The sequence below is a fragment of the Haliaeetus albicilla genome, chromosome 8 (genome assembly GCF_947461875.1).
Source record: "Haliaeetus albicilla chromosome 8, bHalAlb1.1, whole genome shotgun sequence".
Classification (NCBI taxonomy): Eukaryota; Metazoa; Chordata; class Aves; order Accipitriformes; family Accipitridae; genus Haliaeetus; species Haliaeetus albicilla.
In genome coordinates this window covers 13,873,222-13,898,534 of record NC_091490.1, presented here as the reverse complement: position 1 = coordinate 13,898,534, position 25,313 = coordinate 13,873,222, and the positions used below count along the sequence as shown (strand labels likewise).

General features: G+C 34.3%; 1 protein-coding gene across 4 annotated transcripts in view; it reads left to right on the top strand.

Moving 5' to 3' along the window:
* Positions 1 to 25,313, top strand: part of ZZZ3 (zinc finger ZZ-type containing 3) — a 64,420-nt gene that overhangs the window by 18,156 nt on the left and 20,951 nt on the right. For all 4 annotated transcript variants that reach the window (XM_069788997.1, XM_069788995.1, XM_069788996.1 and 1 more), the window contains exons 2-3: positions 8,483 to 8,639; positions 11,093 to 12,654. In XM_069788997.1, the coding sequence (XP_069645098.1) occupies positions 11,144 to 12,654 (1,511 nt within the window). In that variant the 5' untranslated portion in view covers positions 8,483 to 8,639; positions 11,093 to 11,143. The remainder of the gene's footprint in view (positions 1 to 8,482; positions 8,640 to 11,092; positions 12,655 to 25,313) is intronic.

Below are 25,313 nucleotides of genomic sequence, written 5' to 3'. Positions count from 1 at the left end.
TTCCAAACTCTCTGGTTTGGTACTTGCCTTAGTACCCATGCAACAGCACTTCTAAGCACAACCCATGCAGAATACCTGATTGTATGTATGTAGTACTGCCCTATCTTGTACATCAGTGTTTGTCATTATGATAGCCTTCTGATGCTTGTGTAGCTGATGCTGTAATTTTGCATATTAAAAAGTATATTAATTGGTTCATTTCAAATGCATGTCCTTGACTGAAAATCATCTGGGATAAAAATATATTCCATATAGTATTTCATACAATATGCACATTACAGTGTACTTCATAGGGTGGCATGTTTTCAGTCACTGTTCCAAAAGTTAATCAGACAGAGTAGATACTTCCAGTGTAGTATTCTACAAAAATGAACAGACTGGTTTATCTTGGGGCCTTTAAGAAAGTAAAGGAACACTGTTTTTCTTCATCAACTTCCCTTTCATCTGTAAGGTGTTAGCAGGATTATTAAGTGCTTGGTAACCCCTTACAATTGCAGCCTACCTGTAGGAAAAAAGAAATGTCTTTTTATGCTTGACATTTTGTGCATATTGCAATAATAACTTCATCAGGAAATAAATAATATTTTTCCTATTTATTGGTGTAAAACTATGTTCTAGCTGTGGTTAAGAGATTAAATACTGTTGGAGTCTATTCTGCTAGAATAACATTTTGAGAAATTGGTTACTGCAATCAAGTTAGTGTAATTAATTTTAGAATGAGCTTTTCAAGAACCTGTGTAATTTAATGTATCTCAAAGATGTTAGTCACATGTTTTGGTAATCCTGCACAGTAGATGTTTCTTGGATAAGAGCAAAGCTATTTAGCAGCTGAATGGTTTCACATGAAAAAAGCACATTATAATTTAGAGTGGGACTTTTACCTAGGATGATATAGTTGAGTGGGTAGGTGGGTGTGAGAAGGATATAGAGTGATGGCCAATAAGTGAGGTTAAGCGTGATTCTTTTGAAATGGGGCATGGAAGTTATTTGTGTAATCTGTTTTTAGTTTTCTTGGTAAGTTGATTGTATCAGACAACAGTTACTTTATTGACTGATTAGTAAGTTCAGTAAGGGTGTTTAGTTAAGGCTACTGTCTTTATTCATGCTAAATGCAATTGGTATTAAATGATGTCACAGTAATTGATCCTTTTTTGCATTTTTTCTAATAAGTTAAGATGAAGCAGTAGGTAGTGTGCTGAAGTGTGGAGTGTAGTTTATTGTTCCTAGGGCTGTGGTACCACCTTACAAAGTTCACATCTTTACCTTTAGTTCTGGATGCGTGATCCCACTTTTGTACTGCAGCACATTGTCCTTTCATATGACCCACAGAAAAAATTGGTCCATCTGGACCCATCTAAAAAGAAAAAAAAGATAAGGTGATATTTTCACCTCAGACCTATCTGTAGACTAATTTCTTAGTATAGTTCCACAGATATTTGTGTTGACAGAGTTGTCTGTGACAGATAATTGGGATGGGTGCTGCAGTGATGAGTATAGATTAGTTGTGACTAGGTGAGATCCCAGATTCTGCCTGTCTGCTTCCTCCAATTATTCCCAGTTCCGGTTTCCCTCTTTCACAGTTATGATCTTTCTGTCTTCCAGTAGTTCTTCAGGATTTCCAGTCTGTCTCTTTCACCAGTCAGCATCCACTCATTTTGCTAATGTAGCTGCTCTTCTTACCTATCCATTCACATTTAGCATTCCCCTTAGCCTGCCTTCATCACAGCTCCACCACGGTTTTTGTTATCTGGCAAATGCTTCTCTATGCCAAATTCCAATTTCTTACTTCAAATCATGGAGGTAGAAAAACTTCTTAAGAGAAGTCAGATATGTCTTAAGCAGTAAGATGGTTTAAAAAAATTTCCATGTTTGTGCACAGAAATGACTAATTATTTTGACTGAGAATTGAGGGGATAGGCAGCAGGGTGGGAATGTCAGTCTGAAGCAGATGCTGCAATGTATGATTTCAGCACAAACTCTTAATTTGGCCAAGAGATAAGAAACTGAAAGCAGTTTAGGGTTTGTCTGCAAGGAGAAGAAATTTGATAGGGTGGATACTTTTCTAGAGTTCTGCTTACAGTTACACTTGTATAATTCATATTTAGTTTTATATGAAGTAACTTTGCAACCTTATCGTGGAATGTTTGGCTGGAAGAGGGGTGATGCCTCTGTCATACCTGTCCTCCCAATAAATTTCCTAATGTAGATAGCCCAGAAAAGTGAGAAATTCAGTGCAATCAGCTGTTTTGGTAACCCGCTGCTGACTGGAAGGGATACAAAGGAACAGATGCACATTGCTAGTCATTGTCATATAACTTGCTGTTTTGACCTTTTTCTTTATTTTGTGGCTTTAGAGAAAGAGGAGTCAGTGTAAGACAATGACGCAGAGGAGGAGGTTAAGCTTTTGTTTGTTTTCGCACATCCTGTTATTTAAGTACCTGATTCAGCATACTTGCTTATTTGTCCATTACTTCCCCCCCTGCTCCCAGAAAGAACTAGGAACAATTTTTTTCTATAAGACAACTCTTTCTAAAGATTTTTTTTTCTTTCTCTTATGTAAGAATAGGTTTGTCTGGCCTGGTGAACCCATCCATTTTAAAGAAGAAAATGAGCATATTGAACTATCCATTCCAGTTCTTTGCCAGTTTTATTTTTTGGTAAAGCGTGTCCCTTGCTAGTTTGCTAGCTTTTAAAACCTTTTAATTTTTCCTAATATTCTAAATTTTTCTTTTTTCTTTATTTTCTTTATTTCATCTTGCTATCCTTATATATAAGATAAAGTAAATATAAGTAGTCCCATTCTGACAAACTGTATTTTGACCATGCGTAATATAATCTTACTGTGTCAGAGATGGCTGAAATCTCAGAGTAATTACAGACCATGGAGCCTCTTAACATTTATTTATTTTTACTTTTATTGCATTTAAACTTTCATTATAGCTTTAAGCTGCTTATTTTTATATATTATTTCAAGTAAGATTTGTAATGTCTTTTGGTGGAGGTTATTTCTATAATTTGAAAGTATTGCTTATTTTGATGTAATGTAAAATCAGAAGAATGTAGTTCCTTCTCCAGAAAACTAATTTCTTGCTAATGTAGTTATGCTAAGCCCAGTATGTGTGGGAAGAGATGCTGGCGTACTCTAGATGTGATAGACTGGTGAATATAATTTGTTAAATGGAATTCATCCCTAATTTAGTAATACCACTTTGCTAGGAAGTGGTATGCTTTATATGTGGAGATAAACCAAAGTCCTGATAATCTGATGTCTGTGCAAGTTCTCTTCTGTTCAAAGATGCTAATTTTTTTGTATTGGGCAAATACATCTGTAAGGAATTGGATTCTGTTTACATAAATAGCTTCTGCACTCTTCATTTTATACAATAAACTTCCCATTTTAAAAAATGTACTGTTTTAAATAACATACTACTGCTCTGCAGAGAATTTAAGAATTGCTGTGTTATACCACAGGCGTACACCAATTTTAATTATTAGTTTGTCATCTATGAATATTCTTTTATTTTGAGATACATGCTTAAGCAGTACTATGCATGCTTAAAATGTATGAAGTCTAATTGTGTTTTTCTGTGTCGCTGAAATAATGTGGTCTGGAGTGTAGAGCTGATAAGAAGAAAGATAATGGTGTAATGATCAGGATGTCTCTAGGCAATCTGCACACAACAGCTTCTTTAAGATACCTTCGGTGTAATTCTCTGTGGAAAATGCAAAACCAGAAGATGTAATTTCGTAACCCACCCGCCCCCAAGGGCCATAGCATGAAGTACATACGGGGTCCTGCTGATGATTAAAGATTGTGTGCATACACGCTTAGTGCATGGCTGCAGTAATTGGTTAAAAATTTATGACATGCTCATAATAGAAGGTAACGACAAACAGGAGATTTGTGATAAGTGTTACACTTTTTCTTTGTTAAACCACTTTAATGTAGAAGACTGAGTTACAGATACAGGGTCAGGTCAGACTCAGGGTTTGTCAAATCTGATTGAGTCTTGGGAAAAGTGGAATTTAGAAAGAGGCTTGAGAAAAGCTGATTTTGGCTATTGGGTTTATATCTGCACTAAGACCAGTATCAAGTTTGTAGTGAACTGCTGTTTCATAAAATGTAAATAGTGGCCAGTGTCTCAGAGTGGTTTCTGAGAGATTCTGAAGGAACCAGACAATGATTATAGGTTCAGAAATATGGCAGACATTGCTATATTCTTATGTAAAAGTCACAGTGATTTTAATTGAGTTCTATTGAGTGCACTGTAATAGCAGTCTAGAAAATCAATAGGTCAATGGAAGCAGGATTTCAAAATTAAATAGTTTGGGATGAGATACAGAATAATTGAGTGTACATTGTCTCAAACTAGATAAATCATGCAGTCTTATAGTCTCAAATCACACCATATTATTGTCATTGATACAGATTTGTTTTGATTTGTTTTCTTTTCCAGAAAATGTTGTGCTTTTTGGTATTAGAAAGATGTGTGTAAAAGTGATGTTTCTTCTGAAGTGTTACAATTTGAAAAAGATAATGTAAAATCTGACACAGATTTTTAAAAGAATAAAATACAATGTTTTAAAAAAGGAATATGCATTAAGGACTCCCAAGTTCTGATGACAGAAATAAGTATGGTCAAAGAGTCTTATGACTGAAATAAAAAATTCTTCAATATTCCTTTCAGCCAGAGGCAGGCAAAGTCCCACAGATCTAGAGCAGAATGAAAATGAAACAGGAGAGGGCAATTATATATGTGTCACATTTGCTCTTGTAAATGGTAACTACACCAATAACAGATATTGTTTCTGAAGTAATTTTTTAATTTACTGCAGTATGGGACTAGAGAGTGCTACTGCTATCAGGTATCCACAGTTGCAATATCTGAACACTGGAAAAAGTTATAATCTTTATCACCATGCAGTATTATCATTGAGCATGAATGGAAACTGATTGTTAGACGAGACTCAGAAGAACAGGAAGAGAACAGATTATTTCTCTTCAATAAGATGATGATGCATTATACTCTAGATGAGATAACTATAATGTTTTCTAAGGTTGAATTGTGAAAGGCTGTAGCTATTGTCCATTATCATAAAATAGTGACATCAAATAACTATTGGAGGCTTTTTCCTGTTGCAAGGGTCTGTTCTTCCCCTCAAATACACAATTTTTTTTGTTTGTTTAATGTTGTACGTAATGTTAATACATCCATCATAAGTACCACATATATATAAAAAGCACCACCACACAATTACAGTAGAAGCTTCCGTTGCTTTGCTGCTTTCAGGTCTGTATGCTGATACACCCAGTATGTTCATATATTGACCTCTTTTCTTTACTATTTCTTTTCTAGCTTGGGGCCACATTGAACATACTTTTTAACTATGTAGGTGTTTCTTAATTCTTGGGTTTCCTTTAAACAATCAACTTGTACTTGGTTCCCAGATAGCCAGTACTGGCTTAACTCAGTGGAGAAATTGGTTATTCTGCATATTTAGGAAGGAGTTTCCTCATTTTGCTTTCTTCAAGTGTTGGTTCCCATCTCTATGTAAATTTGTTTCCTCTGTTGCTAGAAGTTTTCACACACACAATTCAACATTCACTAGCTTTGCTAAACAGGCTTCTGGTTAAGTTAAATAAAAATTCTAGTGTAATTATGTGACTATGGTGTGTATCAGTAGAGTCCACCTACAGCTATGTAACGCTTTAAGGGTTCTCAAATGCTAAAATGCATACCCTGAAACTCCATCCTATGCTGTCATCAAATTCTTGATTGTATGTAAGATGTATGGACAATTTCTGTAAGCAGTCGAACTTCAGTCTCGCTCTGAAGAACTTCCATACTGATTAATGTATGACCATTCCCTATAAAGTTTCAGCATCAACACTCGCTTGCTGACTTCTTACGCATGTCCTTCCCCATGAGACAAATTCAAAGTCCCTTTCTTACTTTAAAGCTTTGTCTCTGTCTGCATTATGTTCTACTTTCACTTGTAACAACTTCATTTTTAGTGGGCTTTGCAAACCAGACACTGTTGTTTCTTAGCTGATTCTTTCTCTTTAGACTTTGAGTCTTTATTGCAATATTCTTTTTCTTAAATGTTGATGTGGTTCCCTGAAGAATGGCTTAAACCTAAAAGCATATTTAGTTTCCCTTGCACTCATTATTCCAACTCATAAATATCTTCTAAAATGAGTGGTGTCCAAAACATTAAATTACTCTTCCATTTAATTTCTCTGCCATGAAAGATGTGGTTGTTCTAGGTGAAAAAAAGTCATTCTAATTGGTTATGAAATTTAAAGAAATAACAGTTTCTTTTCAAGACAATTTTTCCAAGGAAACTTCTGGGAGAAGTTATTTATTTGTTACCTTAGTAAGCTCTTGTGAATGTTGTTTTCTAGTTTTTAAGAGTTACTAAGGTGCAGTCATTTCAGTGTATCCTGATTAAAGTTTGGTTGTTTTTTTTAACACACACACATACACACACCCCCCAGCTGCTACTAAACAAAAAATCCTGACTAAGTAAAACTGCTTTTTCCCCACTTTAGTTTCTTCTCTTGTAATATTTACACGTTCTTTTTGCTGTTTCTAAAATGCTCTTAACTCTCCCCAAAGGCAACTAGGCACAGCAGGCGTTATGTCTTCCCTGCTGTGAGTAAAATAGTGTTGTCTGGGGGGAAAGAAAATTGGGGGAGATAAAGTGTACAAACCTGAGGAAAGACTGACATTACTATTTGAGCTGTTCCTGAAACAACTTATGCAAATGTTCTTTATTTATGCACTGATAAAGTAATTAAAAATTTTGAGATTAGGCCTCCTTCTGATTGACTCACTGTTATATTTTGTTTCAGGCTTTTTTCTGTATTTTGTATTTTACCAAAGTTAGTGAGCTATGGGATTTTTGTTGGGGTATGTTGTTTGGGTTTTGCAAAAACCTGTCAAAATCTCTCTTTACTTCTGGTATCTACATATGTGTCTTTCCTGTCAATTAGAGATCTATAGGAAAGGCAACAATATAGGTTTAAGTAACTGAGAGCGTACCAAAATATTAGAAGAAACTTGTTGGCGGGGGACACAGGCTGAAGACACTTGATATTAAAGCTCTTTATGGAGTTCATCTCTCACTGTTTCTGGTTCCATTCATGATACAGCTAAATACAAACTGTTCCTTTTTTCTCATTCCTTTCAGTCATTTAGCTCTTGCATTTTCAAGTGTTTTTCCTTGCCTTCTTGTTTAACCATTCTTTGTCTTTCATTATGACAGTTCTCTGCTGTTTGTTAAATTAAGAAATTCCACTGAATAATTGAAATCTAATTTGATTTAGTTACCCATATAATAGAATTTATGATACTTCATGTAGCATCATTGTAGAAATATCTTTCATTATTGAATTTCACTGTAACTAGACATAATTAATCTCTTCTACTCTTATTTGGCTCAGTTTATATTTTGAATTGTCAACTTAATGGGGAATTCATTTTCTGCTATTACCAGTATGAAATCATAAGTAGGTTGAAAGTAAAGACAACAATTTCCAAAGGCTTTGGACTTACATTATCTAAATATAATAACTGTGTAGAAAGAAAAATGTGAAAAACCTGTCAGCTTTTGTTTTCCATCATGAAGTTTCTAAATTGTCAATATGAAAATAAGTTCACTTTCATGAAGTCAACAGAATATGAGGAAAGACTCAGTAATCACTATTCTATAGTGATTTATGGTGCGTCCATAGTACTAGATGTTCTTAAATTAAATGCTATTCCTGGTATGTTTTTTCAAGTAATAGCTGTTGGGCATTGGCACAGATGCCCAAACTCTGGAGACAACTGAAAGCATTGTGTGGCTTATGGATCCACAGATTTACTTCTGTCTTTCAATATCAAAATTGGTTCACTTCCACTATAAACAAAGTAGTATACATTGTTTTCCTTGGGTGAAGAATAGGTTTAATGTGAACTCTGGAAAGCATTTCACTCCTGTTTGGTAGGTGAAGGTTGTTGAGGGATTTAGAGCCAATGAAAGTTTTGAGTTCTGCTCAGTTGATTAAAATTAAATAGCAGAAATAATTGGGTTTTGCTACGTATCTAATTATAAAATGTATTTGACAATGCCTTTCATAATTCATTAGTTGTAGCAATATCTTTCACTACTTGTTTTCTTGTGTCCCTTCAAATATCTTCTGAGGTTTGAGCACCCTAACACATGACAGACACTCTGTTGTGAATTCATTTGATTGCACATCTTTAGTGTGATACAGTGAATCACTTAAAAATAACCAAGACAGATATTTTACATTTGAAACCTATATTAGCATTTCACATTCTTAATTACTTTATAGCATACTGTTCTTTTTGTAGGACACTTGTAAAATTGATAATTGCTTCTTAAAAAAGCTGTTGCTCTTTGTATGGCCTGTTGCATTCTTCTTAATTTTTAATGAAATAATTTAAATGTTTTATTGTCTTTTTCTCAACAGTTTTCAAAATCTTGTTAATGTGATGGCATAAACTAGTAAAAAGGCATTTGGATCACATCATGGATATCAGCAATGGTGACTGATATTACACAAGTGGCACAGTAAGAGTCTGCTTTATGAAATGTCAGAAGTTTATATTTCTTCTAGTTTCACAATGGTAAGTTTATTACATTTTGTACTAAGTAAATAATAACTTTTTAACTTATTTAAGGTGTATTTCTTTAGAAAGTAACATACCAGCAAATTAGTAAAGATTTCTTGTGTATTATTGCCTTGTGTATTATTTCTAATGTTTGTCAAGTTTGTCAAGTTAGCAGTAATTACTCACCAAAGTGTACATTGGAATTTGGTTTAATTTGTTTTATTGGTATCCATTTGAAATGTCAGTTACTCATCCTTAACATGTGCTAGCCTTAATTAGAACAACCTAGGTGAAATGGAGTATCTAAATGACCCTGTTTTTCATGTTTGGGTTCAACCCTGAATGAGATTACTCTTCAGAAGATAACTGAGCTTGTGTGTAAAAGGGGAGAATATACAGGCAAGTTTATCCATGTGTAAAATAGCTATGAACAACCCTTATAGACAACACATAGTAATATGGGTTTTTTTTCTCTCTTCAACTCAACTGCTGATGTTTTGCCCATTTGCTGTTTGTCGTATTATTTATATTTTCTTGTAAGACTGAGTTCATTGGACATCTCACACTTTGTCCTGCATTGCTACTTTTAAATGGACAGAAAGGAAGTTGGTATGATAGCCGTTCTTTATCTGTATCTCCAGGAATACAAACAGTGCACCTTTCCAGGCATTCATGTAAGGCAACAGGAATAGCTGACAAGCAAGAGGCTTGTAGCAGCACAAATACAACGCAGTTCTGAGAACATTAGAAACTTCCACTTTGTAATTGTCTTTTCTTCATTACACAAAATGATGTGGTGTCTTACACAGTTGTATCTAGAACTATACCAGGTCATACTTTTAGGATACATTACTTTCACTAAGAAATACTACTTGCATTATGAATACCTAAACAGACAATATAGTAATTACTGTTAATTGACAAACAGAATTGTGTTGCTTAAGAGGTGTACTGGTCTTGTCCCATTCTCTCTGTTCTGCTCTAGGACCATCTGACACCTAAGTAGTAGATTTATGAGAATTTATGCTCCCCATCTGCCCCCCCCTTGCTGAAGATGAAAAACACCTATGGAAACAATTTTCCTCCATTTGTCATTTTCAGCCTTTCTAAATAACATGTAAAATGGTTGATTCCATATTTAAAATTTGAAGTCTTCACATCATATGTCAGTTGAATCGGTTTGTATAATCTGGAATTTGGGAAAATGGAAAAGGGAAGGTATGCCATTATGTACAAATGTGAATCTGTTCATTATCATGGGTATTATGACAGGCTTGTGGTGATATGCAGTTTGACACATTGAATTTTTAAAGATGAAATGAATAGAAGGGTAAGACTGAACTGATTGCTATTAAAAATGTTATTTTGAGATTGGGAAAGTTGAGTACTCCTACATTTCACCCTGAAATCTGCAATACAGATACTCTCAAACAGGATCTTTTAAACTTAGCTTTGAGTCTGAATTTACTTAAATCCAATGTGGGTGATGATTCATCTCACCAACTGTATGAAATGTTTAAAAATGGAGAAGGTTTGAGAAACAGCCTTCTAGTACCTCAGAGGAGATTACTGAGAAGATAGAGCAAGGCTTTTTGTTGATGTAAATGATGCAAAAATAGGGGATGCCCCACCTGGGTATAAGAAAAATTATTTTCACTATAAGGTCAATGAAACACTGGAACAGGTTGCCCAGAGAAGTTGTGGAATATCTGTACTTGGAGGTTTTCAAGACCCAGCTGGACAATGTCCTGTGTAACTAAATCTGAATTTAGTCTCGATGTCCATTCGAGCAGGAGGTTGGACTAGATTGCCTCCCAAAGTCCTTTCCAACTTGAATGATTTTGTGATTCTGATTCAGGCATTTTGTTTTATTTCATTTTTACTATTAATGACTGTAACTGGTTTTTTACTGGTGTGATTTTTAACCCCCTGTTAAATTAGAATCACAATTCTGTTTTGTTGTTTATGATTTGTTTTTGTTTTAAGCAACGAGTGAGCAAGCAAATACGACTTTAATGGTTTCCTTCTTAGTATGTGAAACCATGTAACTGGAAACTGTGGGATATTAAGAATGTGATTTCATAACTCTCATTTGACCAGACAAACTTAAATAGTAATGCCAATACATTATATCATATGTACAATACATAAAAATAGTGTATTTTAGTAACTGGAGCCTAACTGGAACATTCCAGCCGTACGTAAGGCATAAATATGAACAACATTCACACACAAATACTAAAGCCAGAACAACCACAAATACCAAGTCAGCTACTTTGTAACTTAGATGGAAAACTTTTTTAATGCCCTAAAGAAATACCACAGAAAGAAGTGGTATTAATACATTGCATAGGCATATTCAGTTTTACATTAGATACATTTGTGACAATATATTCTTCAGATTTGATATGTCTGTAAGTGATTTTTAAATATTTTTTTCTGACTGTTTTGTTTACATTTTTTTGAAGGTTTCCCAATGAGTGGATCATGATGAACATACTTTAGGGACTTGCCATAGTATGGCTGCTTCTCGATCTACTCGTGTTACAAGATCTACAGTGGGTTTAAATGGTTTGGATGAAAACTTTTGTGGTAGAACATTAAGAAACCGTAGTATTGCTCATCCAGAGGAAGTTTCACCCCATCCTCAAATACGATCAAGGTCACCAAAGAAGAGGCCAGAGTCTGTGCAAACTCAGAAGGGAAGTAACGGTGGAAGAACTGCTGATTTGAAACAACAGAGTGCTCGGGAATCATGGGTGAGCCCTAGAAAGAGAGGGCTGTCTACTTCGGAAAAAGATAATGTTGATAAACAAACTGTGGAAAATTGTGAAAAAAAACAAGCAGAACCTGTTTCACCAGTTTTGAAAAGAATTAAGCGCTGTCTACGTTCAGAGGCACCCAACAGTTCAGAAGAAGACTTGCCTACTAAAACAGAGAAGGAATCATTGGAGCATAAAAGCTTAGTGTCGGACAATGATGCAGTCTCCACAGGGACTAAGCGAGCTTGTCGATGTCTTATATTGGATGATTGTGACAAAAGGGAGGTTAAAAAGGTGAATGTCTGTGCAGAAGGATTTAATAATTCTGCAATAGTTGACGAGATTGCAGGCTATCAGACTGTCAATGGAGTTGGTGAAAGAGACTCAAATTCTCTTAACTGTGATGACTGTCAGCTTGATGGGAACACTAAGCAAAACAGTGCTGGTTCCTGTATGTCCAAGGACAAAACAGTAGCAGAAAACGGAAACTCATTTGCCCATTCTTCATTGTTGCTTAATAGCAGCAAGGAGGACAGTGTTGTAGACCATTATGTGCCTTGCACAAACTCTCAAGAACAGGTAAAATTAGAGGACCACAAAATAATAAATGACTGCTTGCCTGAGGAACATGCTAATCAGGCATATGAGCCAGCTACAGGGTCCTTTTCTGAAATCCAGTCATCTTTGTTAAGGGATTCGGAGGAGGAGGTAGATGTTGTAGGAGATAGTAGTGCCTCTAAGGAACAGTGTGCTGAAAACATCAATAGCAACCCGAATATTCGTCATGACAGTGCATCAATCTCAGGTGAACCTGAACCACATTCTTCAGTGCTGGACTGTGTTTCAGCTCAAATGACATCTATGTCAGAACTTCAAGAACACAGATATACATTGAGAACTTCACCACGAAGGGCTGCCCCTGCCAGAAGTAGCCCTACTAAAAATATCTCTCCTTGTAGAGAAAACGGACAGGTTGAGGAAAATAATCTTAGTCCCACTGAAAAGAATGTACCTGTAGGTATTAATAATATCAATGGATCTCCCAAAAAGTCTGAAGAAATTAAACAGAATGAAAAAGAGAGAAATTGTAATATGGGAGATCATGGGAGTGATGGACTAAGAAAGCCACTTTCTGAGGCTAGGCTTGTTGCTGGATATGTACCATCTGCCAAAGAGAGTGCCAACATCCACACTGCAGAGGATGATGAGGAAGAGCCTGATGTGTATTACTTTGAATCAGATCATGTGGCATTGAAACACAACAAAGAGTATGTGTAACTATGGTAACCATGAATTCTGCTTTTGTTTCTTACCAAAAATATATAAATTAATACATATTTAAAGTACTTTCACAAAAATTTAAGTACTTTATAATTTTCATACTCTTCAGTCTTCATTTTTCTTCCTTGTTTCTACCTCAAACAAAATTAAACTCTATTTTATATGTAGTATGGTACAGCAATGTGGTTTATACATTTCTAGCAATATGAATTCTTTAGCCAGAACTTTTTTTTTTTTTAAAAACAACCCACATCCATTATCTCTTTTCTCTAAAAAGCTAGCTGGAAACAAAACCAAAGGAATTATAACTCTTAATTAGAGTTCAGTTATTTATCAGCATGTCCAGTAGCCACAGTACATACAGCTTATGAAATTATCCTTCTGTTGTACATAGAATTTAAAGTCAGGTACCTGTTTGCAGAGTGTCATGGGAAAGACTTACCATTATTGTGTTAAGGAAGATAAATTGATCAAATGCAGCAATTTGAGAACTTTCTCCAGAGTAAAGTATGTCTGCATTGCTGTTTATATTCGTTAAATGTAAATACATACATGTTCTAATTACTATTAGAAAAGAGCACTAACTTGTTTTTATATTTATCATCTGAATGTAAGTAGAACTGTGGTATTCATATATTTGTAGTAACTGCGAACAGATTCTTGAAACATAAGGGCAATTTTCTCAGTGATGAAAGTTTACATGGAGAAAATTTGTCTTCAAATGATAGATCAGGCCAGTTTTTATTGCACAGTCTTTGTAATGCTGTTTTGACTTCTGTGTTTTGCTGCTTAGTAGATGTTCTACATTTTGTTGTGAGTACTGAAAGGCCAAATGCAGATCATCTTCAGTTTGCTTCATATGAAGAGTTAAACCACTGCTAGCAGTTTCTGTAAATGATCACAATACAATTATTATGAATATGGGGCACAAAGCACAGATGATTGTTTAATCCAGCAGAAGTTTGACTGGGTTTTTTGTTATTAGAGTTGCATTATTTTTATAATGAAATTTTGTTCAATATTGAATGTGAATAAATTATTTTAATCAGAGAAAATTGTGAATTAGAGCATGGTTCAGACAAACTTCTGATTTCAAAATAACGATAAATATCTGCAGCTTCAGTCATCAGCCCAAAGTGTATGGACACTTTTCCTGGTAGATAGAGGGAAGATTGCTGTTTCCTAAATTATAAATGGGAAAAATGGACTGTTGTCTTTTGACATTTTTTGCATGTTTTTGTATCTGTATGTAGGATGACTTTACTAGTTATGTTAGTACAAAGATAGATTAGTAATGTATCTTTTATTATTTATTAGGAAAAGAATGATAAAGATCATACCACATTTTTAGATGTAGCCTCAATTTTTACTTCTTTCAAGTTAAATGTGTCCAAAATGCATAGTTTTTAAAAATAAAAATCTGCTATTGAATGTTACTGCTGTAAAAAGAACAGTAATTTTTTCTGTTCTTACAATTAAACACAGATCTAAATTGTTCTTGAAAAATTTCAGGAACGTGCCCTAGTGTTAGCTTTTGAATATACACAATTGCTCTCAAGATATGACTAGTTGTTCAGATTGGCAGCCTGTTTGTGAGAGCTTGTTGGGGAGCTTTTGAAATTGCAACTAGGACTTGGTAGCTTGCTACTAACTTGCTGCCTGAATGCAGAATTCCAAAAGAAATTGCTGTTATTTTTATCCTATCTTATATTTTACTGATCTTTGGTGGCAAAACGTCAAAGCTAGAATTCTCTTCTAGATCAAGAAAGAACAATTTCTACTTTTCAGAAGGGAAGCATGCTACTGAAGGTAGTGTTAGCTGGATTTTTTTTTTCCCCTTTTAAAAAATGTTGATATAATTGGAAAATTATGGGCAGTCATTTGTTGTTGTTTGCAAGAAAATAAATCTAGTATTCTGATGGTTCCTCATGGTAATAGGATCCTTCTAAAGAAGTCTATATTTTGATATTTGAGCCCAGTTGTCCTTTATCTGGAACTTTGTAGTTCAAGAGTTAATCAAATACAGTGCACTACATCCTTTTTCAAATTTTAAAAGTACCAAAGTTCGTTAGAAGATACTCCTAATTAATGTGTTACAGTTCTTCAATAGTGTCTTAATTATACCCTTGTTTAATCTCATTTTGTGCTTATTTTCTAAAATGTTAAACTAAAAAAAAAAAAGGTTTTAGCAGAAATGTTTTCCCCGATTAGTCAGATGCAAAGAATTCCAGGGTTCCCATGCTGTCAGGTAAAGGCTATTCACTTTGCCTGTGACATTTCTGGCTGAACAAAGTATGCTGGTCTTCTGCTTATCAGATCTTCAAATGGTACACAGCTTTGTTTTTCTGTCCATCATCAGTTTGTGATTAAACTTGTCTTTATGGATGATTTTTTTTTCTCTGGTTTATATTTCTGTTCTCGTTGAAAAGCAAATTCAGAGAGACATTAGCATCTTGGCTAGGTTAAGGAGGCAGATTTCTCCAAGAAGGCATTAATATCATTCTCTGGATGTTTCACAGCAGAAAAAAAAGCTATATTGCTCTGTGCTGCAGAAGCAATTTGATATGTCTGTAAACTTACATTATTTCTTGTTACATTGCGTAGCTTGATGACATACACATTCATACAGCTGATTTTCACTTTGCAGGAAATTATTGTAACATTGATAAAATATGAATATACTGAAACCTTCAACAGCTGTTGATAAGACTTGCTATAAGAAAAACAATTAAATGTGTATTGTAGTATTTTTGTATGAATTTTGTTGCTTTTTGAATGTTTTGTTTAAACAACATTCATATATTAATATTTCTGGGAAAACTGGATGATATAATAAGAAAATAATCATCACAGAAAGTAAGTTATGGAATACTATTATTCAGAGAGAAGGCTGAAATAACGGATGTTCCACAACCTCTTTAATAAAACAGATCTCTCCTACAAAGATCTGAGATCTCTAAACAGAAATTTTATCACAACATAGACATTCATGTAGATAATAACAGACTGATCTAGGGGGTTGTATAATTGTAAAGTATTGTTAATGTTGATTTTTCTGTTATACAATACACACAATTTGAATTTTTGTGTATTATGATTCTTCTCAGAAAAATATGGTTTGGTGCACATTTGAGAAATTCGTTTGTATATTCTAGCTTAGAAACCTTTGCATTTTCTTTTGATATTTTCATCAAAACTGAACTTGTTGATTTAAATCTGTTTACACTGCTTAATTTTATATGCTGTGCTTAGTGTTTTGCATATGTCTTTCCTCAGAAGTTTCTCATATCTATTTGTTGTATCTTTTTATAGTTTAATTCTTTCTTATAGTGCAGTAGCTTAATTTTCTATCTTACACAATATTTTATCCTCAGTACATTTTCCCCTTTGCCCAGGGCTTCATTTAGTGCCCTTTTTTCTTCTTCCTCTCTACTTACTCTCTGGAGTTTTGCAATGTTTGGCAGGTGTTAGGTTGCATGAGGGAAAATTTTTGTTTAACACTTAGCTCTGAGTTCTAGATGAAAATGTAATTGAAGAGTTGAGTTGTCACGTGCATGTAATGCATTATACAGTGTATTTCTAGGATCCTGTAAACTGTGGTTAGCTTTATAGGAACCACCTAGGCCTGTAGGTAAGCTCACTGAAATGTAAGAACTATGCATGAGCACTTGCCTACAGGCATTCAGTTGCAAGAGTTAGGACCTTGTGTTTGTTCAGTAAATAGATATTTTTATATATCTTTGGTTTCATTTATTACTTTATAATATTTAAAATCATAGTAGCTGTACTGACATTTAAACTGAAGACAGATTAGAATGAAACACTTCAATACATCTCTTAAACCCCAGTCTTGTGAATTCTTGCCTAGTATCGGTTGTATTGTTGCAGAGGCCTTGGAAAGACAAGAGGACCATGTAGGATCGTACAACCAGATTTAATATACAATTGACAATTCATAGTAATACTGTTAATGTTGTCTTTGGATGGTCTTTTAATATTGTATGAATGTGAGAAAGAAAAGACTTCTGTGGCATTTCCTGTGGTACAGGTTTTGTATTTTATTCAGGCACAAATGTTTCTGCCTAATGAATCAGATTGAGACAGTTCTCTATAAAAGTTCATTTTACTACACTAGACTTGTTAGAATAGGCTCTGGTGCACCTTGCCATACCAATTACTTGAGAACTGCCTTAAACAGAATCTTCTTAAAATGTAACTCTAACATAATCCTGTAGTGGTCTTTTTCACTAAGGTGAACTTGTAATTTTACCTGCACCATGTTTCTTCCTTAACTGGATGACAATTAGTATTAAAAATTAAAGTACTTTTCATTAATATATTTTAAGATAAAAGTCTCCATGTCTATCTTTGCATATATTGGGTAAGAACAAAAATACTACATCAGTTTTATAATTTATCCCCATATATTCAGATCTATGTCTCAGAATTAAGGTCAAATTTATCACGCAGTATGGATTTATTTTAATGTACAGATAAGTCAGATAATCTAACATTCCTTTGTAGTGATGTCATGTAGCTAATACTATAGTAAATATTATCCTCCTATATTATTTTTAAGAACACCTTTGTCTCATTTTCCGATGAGACGTACAGTTTTAGTCTGAGGAGACTTCAGTTGTTATGTTGTTTCATGTTAAGGAATAAAGGGAATTGGTATAAATCAAGTAAATTGTGTTACTTTTTCTAGTAGCAGTTTTAATCCATACTGGGGTTAACAATATTATGAGACAGCAACTATTTTGTAAACATGTAACCTCTGAGTACTTATAGAATATATCATCAACATGGAAGAATTTAAGTATACATTTTTAGTGTTGAAGAACAATAGAAGTTAATAATTTAAAAAAAAATGCATGTGTGCCATATATATTAGATTACAATGTGTTTTAATTCATCCTTTGTTCCACGCAAGAGTGGTGTGGCATACAGTGATATTTTTCTCAAACTACCTATTAATGTAAAACTTAAACATATGGAAGATTGGCTCTCTTCTCAGAGAGTAGTTCCTACTGTCTGGTAGATTGGTCTGTGTTTTTAGTAAGTAACAAAAAAATTGGATTTAAGTAAAAATCTCATTTCATGTAGAAGCTGAATGTTGCAATTACTTCATCTGCAAAATAGAAATATGATGGAAATCAATTAGAAACTTCTAATGTGAGTTTCTGATCAGCTGCAGTTTGGTATTGCAGATAATTGTGTTATTAAAGCGTTGTGATAGTGTAATGGGCATACAATCACATTTATTAGTGAAATACTTGTTATATTTCACACCAGCTTGGAACATTAAGTATTTTGAGAATTTTTTACTGCCAGCATTATTATTTATCATATTTTATAAGGTCATTTCTATCTATAAATACTTATCAATGGAACAGTTATTAGTGACACAAAATCATTGCAGGACTGAAGATCAAGGTTTAGTTAATAGTATTTTTGTAATCATAGAATCATGTTTTATAATTACATAAACTATTCAAGAAACACAAAATAATAGAGTTCTTAATTTGCAAGAGATAATGCCTTGGGCATGTGCTGCATCTGTTTTTCTCTCTAATAATAGGCTTACTCTAGGAGCCATTAAATGTCAAGTACATTTGTCAAATTCGTTTTTATTTCTCTGAACATAGTTATCTTGCTGTCAACCACAGCACAATCCTAGTGAATGGCACTATCAAACACAGTGCAATCCTCATTTAAATAATGCATCCTGTGGAAAGCAAAGCTTGATTTCTTTTGGATTTGTGTCCTTTGCTCCTTGAATTCTCTTCTCTCCTGATTTGCATGATACCTGCTTTTCTTTTTCTGCCTATGTTCTCAACTCCAAGAGTCCTCTGTCACGGCATCTTGTCCTGGAAGAGAGAGCGTGAGCTCTTCAGTGCAGAGCTGCTTCCCTGCTGGCTGGCTTGGTAGCATGTGTGGATGTGTGTGCTGATGGATTGACCAGAGAATGTGAAGAGTAACGGTTGGATTCAGCTTGCCTATCTCTTGTGGAGATAGTAGTTATGGTCTCTCCTCCTTTCCAAACTGCCAGTTTTTAGAGAACATACAGGAACTCAGCTTGTCTTTCCAACTTCTTTGATCAACATGGATCAAAAATCATGGGGGAAAATCAACAATTTTTAAAAAAAATAATAAATGCAAACATACTATTTTAATACACAAAAAGATAGAAACTTATTTTCCCACCTGTTCATTTGGAAATGCTTACCATTTCTAAGGATCCTCATTAGTAAATTCATCTAAACTGGAAAATTAAGTATTAGTTAATACTAAAAATGGTTTTGAGGGGTAGGAAATATCAGTTGAAAAAAAAAAATAAAATGCCGTAGGAGATTCATGGTCCTGATTTAAAAAAAATAGAGAGAAAACCAAGAAAAGATGGCATAGTAATATACTCACCCAGTGCAGCTGTGTGGAGAGTAAGGCTCTGGCTGTGTTTTTGGCTATGCACGCAAGGGGCACTCAACAAAAGCAAAGTGGTAAAGTGTGGTTATACCAGTTATACCAATGTAAAGTATGTCTGGTGGGACAAGGAATAAATTATATTACCATAATTGCCTACTTGGTAGGGATGTACAAGTATTTCACTAAAATACTAGTAAACATAATGATGCCACCAAGAAAACAAGAACTTAGGGACTGGCATATGCTGTGAGAATGCAGGTATCTTTACTCTTCAGTTTTAACTAACCTAGCTTGACATAACTCTATTACCAGTCTTTAAGTATTTGTTCTGGTCTTACATGACATTTTGACAGCATCTCCATCATGAACCACAAAACTAACTGTCAGTATCTTTTAGAAGGGAATTGTATGAGCAGTGCTTATTAATGCTTGTTTTAGTCTCAGCAATAAGTTCTAATCAAGATAGGTGTTTCTTTGGTACTAGAAAGTACTTACATGCTATTTTGAGAGGAAGAAAGATCCTACTTTTTGCTTTCCTTTAAATTTTGTTCTTGGTAGGAATAGCCAGGTGATTTTTAATTTTTCACTATTGCACATCTTGTTTTTCTTTGCACAGTTCAAAGTGAAGGTGTGCTATTTTGTATAACAACCTTTGAAAGTTGTATGCTTCCTAAGCCAAGGACCAACTGTGTTTGTCCATGGTTTATTATCATAGTGAGTACTAATAAAAATATACATTTTACTAATTTTCTTCCTTATTTCTAACTTGCATTCCCCTTCTTTAGGCAAAAAAGATTGAGTGAATAATTCTTTGTATAGCTGTTAGAACATTCATCTTCTCGTGATTGCGTATCATGTTCTTGTAATCCAGTTATAGTCTTCAGATATTACTGTAACAGAATACTTGAGGGAATATGGTCATTTCTTCCATCGGCAAGAATATACACCTGAATAAGTGGGAAACCTGCATAAACATAGAGTGAGTTGAAGGAGTGCAGTAATCAAGGCCAGGCTGGATGGAACTTTGAGCAACCTGGTCTACTGGAAAGTGTCCCTGCTGTTAAAGGAAGATCAAAAGGCTATATTAAAATGGGTTAATGGTGGGAGGACTGATGGATGATATTTTAACCTTTCATGTTGACAAGACCGAAACAAGTTACATGTTTGTTTGAGGCACAGAGACCTAATTGCTACTAAACATTTTGAAAACTTGATGGAAATGTGGATATTTGATAAAGGTGCTTTTGTACAGCTAATATTAAGTCCTACTGAGTGTGGTGGACAGCTTTTCACAAGAATGAAGCCTATAGCAATATTTGAGTGGTTGTTCTGTTTCTGAGGCAGAGTTAAGGATTTAAGAAGGAAAGGGACATCACAAGTTCATAACCGATAAAATACTGTTCAGATGCTTGAAATACAAAGTCTGGAGTGGTGAAAGTTGGAAGGTGAAATTAGAGTGGAAAATAGCTCTTTTGCGCCCAGGTGGAAGACTGCAGTAGGGTTTTCTGTTTTGGTTTAGGGTTTGTTGGTTTTTTTAAAATGTCCTTTAAAAAAAAAAAAAAGTGCTTTTTGGCTTAGTTCTGTTTTGTTTTAAATAGGTGTGTATTATAGCCTGAGGCTGGCATTCAGAAATAGCGATTATTGTTCCATTACTGGCACGGTAGACTTGGAGAAGCCACTTAATGTATACTTTAGTTGTTTCATGTATAAAATGGAGAGGCAGTTTAATTATTTACTTATCTTGGAAGTCTTTTAAAAGGTCTGAAGTATGAATATTAAATATAGATAAAGTACAGTAAATTACAGTATGTGTGAAGACGTTAAGCTAGAGTGGAAGACAATTTCATAATGAGTTGCAGAATTGGCTGTAAGTAGATTACCTTGGTCATAGTATCTAAGCGTTAGGTAAGTAAAAACCTACCATATGCTGCTTTCTTCAGGCAAAGGTGCTTTTGTAAGTCCTGACAGGAGTTGATATATGCCCATATTGATTATGCCCTTAAACTCTTTTCTGTTTCTGAAGGGAGATCAAAGAAAGGCCACTCTTCATCAGTCTCTTCTGCTTCCTTGTTGCTGTCATGTGTGTTCTACAAGTCTAGCATTGAATCCCAGCACTCTTCCCTAGTGCAGTAATAGGTTTTTTTAAATCGAAACTGTCAAAATTACTGTATCATGACACTGGGAAAGATTTCAGGCCAAGCTTAAAAGCTGGGAGCATTATCTGATATTTCTGAATGGAAACAAACAAACAAAACCCCCAAACAAAACAAAACACTCACTTCTTTGAAATGAGAAGATTGGGTTTAATCTGCCTTAAAGATTTCTCCAGGAGGCCAATCTGTTACTACAACTGCCTTGGGTTAACTTGGCAATTCTAAGTGCAATTAATGTTTACCTTTTGCTACATTTATTTGCAGACTTATAATATGACATGTTTAATATCCAATACTTTCTTAGTTTAGCATCTAATAAGGAATTTATTTCTGAATCGCTGTTAAGTAGACCAAAATCCGGAGTGATAAATGACTTAAAAAAAAAAAAGTTTGGGAGAGCAGGTTTTAATCTGTACTTTGCTAGAGTTGCCAGTAGATGGCAATAAAACAAAGACTTCCTCAAATCCTCCCGGTTACTGATATATACCGATTTTGTGTCACAGCTCTTGGAAATTCAAAATACAACTTTGCTTTAAAGTAGATATTTTTTCTACATATCTTTTAGATATGTTTTGCTATGAGAAGTGTATACTCCTTCACTTAAAACAAATCCTACCTGCACAAGAAATAATCAGTATTTCTGATATAAAATTTAAATGATGGTATACACGTTTTTACCTTCTAATCCCCAAAATTGTTGTTACTGTACTTTTTTTTCATATTGTGAACTATAGAACTGTAGAAGTGCAGTTAGCTTGGGGATTGGGAAGTGATGACCACCACCTGCACAGCATTTTATCAGTTGAGGGTAAGTCACCTCTTTTTAATTAGGCATCAAAGTACACATCTTTGCAAGATACTAAATGATCATTTTAAGGCAAGTATAGTTGACAAAGTAACTTTTTTTCATTTCAAGTAATTTCTGTGAGCTTCCAGGAAATAAATTATAGGGAAATCTGTATACTGACTTTATTACATAAATTACAATAATCTCTTGCTACAGTTTTCCATTGTTAATAAGGGTCCCCTGCTGGCTTTATAAAACTATTTTATATATTGTCAACTTTAAAAAATACTGAATGGAGTTGCATTAGCGATCTAACAATGATAAATATTTAAATAAGGGGAAAAAATCATTGTGATAACAATGCAAGTATTTTAAATCCGTATATGGTTCATGCTAAAAGCAAGTAATAAACATTTAGCTATGCGTCTGTAAGATTGTCTGAATACTATGTGAAAATTTGAGGCAAGTCAAAGTTGGGTGAGTTTATATATATAAGTAAATGTGAGAATGTTCACTATATCATTGCTTCAGAGGTGATTATGTAAGATTGAAAAAGATGAAATAAGGACTAACTTTGGACTGGCAAGGACCTCCTTGCATTTATTTTCATTTGGGAGGAGAGTAGAAGTAATACTGTTTCCAAGTCTCTAGCTTAAAAGTTGAGAAAATGCGTTATAATTATGTTGGAATACTAGATAAGGAAAGTCCAACAAATAGTGCACAGTAGCGTTTTGAGAGACCTCTTACTAATTTCAAGTTTTTGTGTAAGTTTGCTTTGGATAAAGCCACTTAAGATGAAAATTCTTTTTTTATGGGTAAGACCAGTGGCAGAAAATCTTCTCATGTGTTCATAAATGTTTGAGCATTAAGACTTTGTGTAGGGGGCTTGTTTTTGGATGAGGCTTGGCATTTTTGTGGTGTTTGGTGAATGTTACCAACAGCCACTTTTGTGTCTGCCCCTTACGTTGTTGAACAGGACAAAACTGATGCTTCACATTTATTTACTGCAATTTAACTGAAAAGCTTCACTTACTTATTTTATTCCATGCACTAGTTTGAATTAGCTACCTAAAAGTTAGAAACTTCATTTTGTAGTATCAGTTTCTTACATCACTCATTCACTTAAGGTTTAAAGTACAGTATGTTCTTCTTCAGAAACCACAGAGGGACTAGCCTCTGTGACTGAATGACTCTTATTGGAACACTGAAATGAATTTATTTTAAAATGCTGAATGACATGGCCTCTTGTACAGGCTAGTGTTAAGTCATTTAGTATAAAAAATAAGAGTAAACTTAAGAAACATGCTATTCTTAAGGCAGATTGACTCCGTATATATATATAGTGCTTTCTAAAGCTCATTGTTAGTTCCTGCTGCAAAGAAAATAAAATCTGTGATGTAACTCTGGGTACTTAGGTCTGGAAATGTAAATATCACAGGATGGAAAGAATGGGGGAAAAAAAGCATCTTGAAAGTAGATCTCAGAAAATTGGATCGAAATGGAAATGGGTCTCATTAAGGTACTAGCTATGTTATTTTCAAGCTTTATCACAGACAAGACAGGAGGCTGCTGTGTCCCTAATCACTATTAGAACAAGGTTCATGGAAATGAATAGTGTAATAACTAATGGCTTATGGCAGAACTTCCATAAATACGGCTCTGCTATGTGATAATTATTTCATGGAGCAATCCAAAAGAGTGGAGTAGTTATTAACTGCAGTAGAACAACTGAATCAGCAGGAGTCCCTGCTGATCAGTATCAATCTTTAAGAAGTGGCTTTCCTTTTTTAAATATTAGTCCCTCAAAAACCTATGTTAATCAAGGTTTTCCAGCATAGAGATACTGAAACTGTTTCTATACTGTACTGGATTATTCAAGTGTTCATCTGGAAGATTCCTGCAGTTAACATGATTTAAGAAATTACAAGAGTGTTTCAATACTGAGATTGTGGAAACATGGAATTACCTTCTGTAGAATGAAAGTTTTCCTGCAAAGAAAACTGCTTTGGGTTTTGTATGGGCTAACAATTTAGTAATTAGAACTGAGAAAAGCATAACTTCAGTCAGTTTAGGAGGGGGTACGACTGACTCTGAGTTTACTCAAATTACACATTTTTAGTTGTATGAGTTTGTTTTGTTTTGGCAGAGGATATGAGATAATTTTCCTTGGTAATTCCTTTGAGATCTTTCAGTGAAAATGATGTAACTGTAGCTGGATAATTTAGAGGTGGTTGCTCTTTGATTGCCTCATTGAAGGATGGAGCCAGTTTTGCAGCAGAAGAGTGAGCAAGGTTCCAGTTACTTTCTCTTTACCTTCATTAGGCCTTTTCAATTTTGGAGAATGTTAGTGCAACTGGAGGAGGTAGTTTAAATCATAATTGTTGTGCTTATTTACAAAGAACCTTGGAAGATGGATAGTAAAATTGTTCGCCACTTTTTTTCTTTTCTTTTAAATAGTCTTGGAAATTATGCACACAGTGTCTTTTGCTTAATGCAGCAGAAGTATTATTTTACTGTTTGAGACTAAGAAGCCACAACAGACAGAGACTTCAAGAAAGTGCTCACCATGTGCGTTGTGATTTGGCTTACTGATTTTTCAGAGAACTACTTGGCTTTATTACAGTCATGTAGGGTCGAAGAACTAAAAGCCTGCACAAACCCATGAAAACAGTAGAGGTTCAAAACTTAAAAGAACCTATGCAGACATATTATAATACAGTCGGTTAAACAGTCATGTTGGAATTTAAAAGGACGTGCAATGGTTTGGAGAGAATGCAGTACTGCAGCAAATCTAAAGTACCTGAATATGGACTATGCAAACTATGTATTTCAGGGTTAGTATTTTCAATTTTTTCTTGGCAATGTAAGACCCCAAAATGAACACTTTCATGCATTTCAATACTTCTGATATTCACTTGATAAAATTGCAGTCTTATTCCTGGGCTTTAGAATATTCATTCATAAAAACTGAATATGGAAGTTAAAATAATACCTCCAAGTTAATACATTTCTTTAATGGAGGTACAAAAAAGTGCCAGGAAATCTTTTTGTCTGAACAGTTTCCTCAAAACCCCCTTTTTCTCTCTTGAATTATTTCATGATAATAGTGCTATGTAGTCACAGATCAACATCACATGACCTGTTTTCAAATGATCCTGACATTTTTTTAATACTTATGAATGTTTTAACGAGGGAAGTAAATGGAGTTCAGTATTCTTGTTTTGTTTGTTATTTCTCCCAAAATGTAATTTCTTCTCTTTCCTTTCAGACTTAATTATTT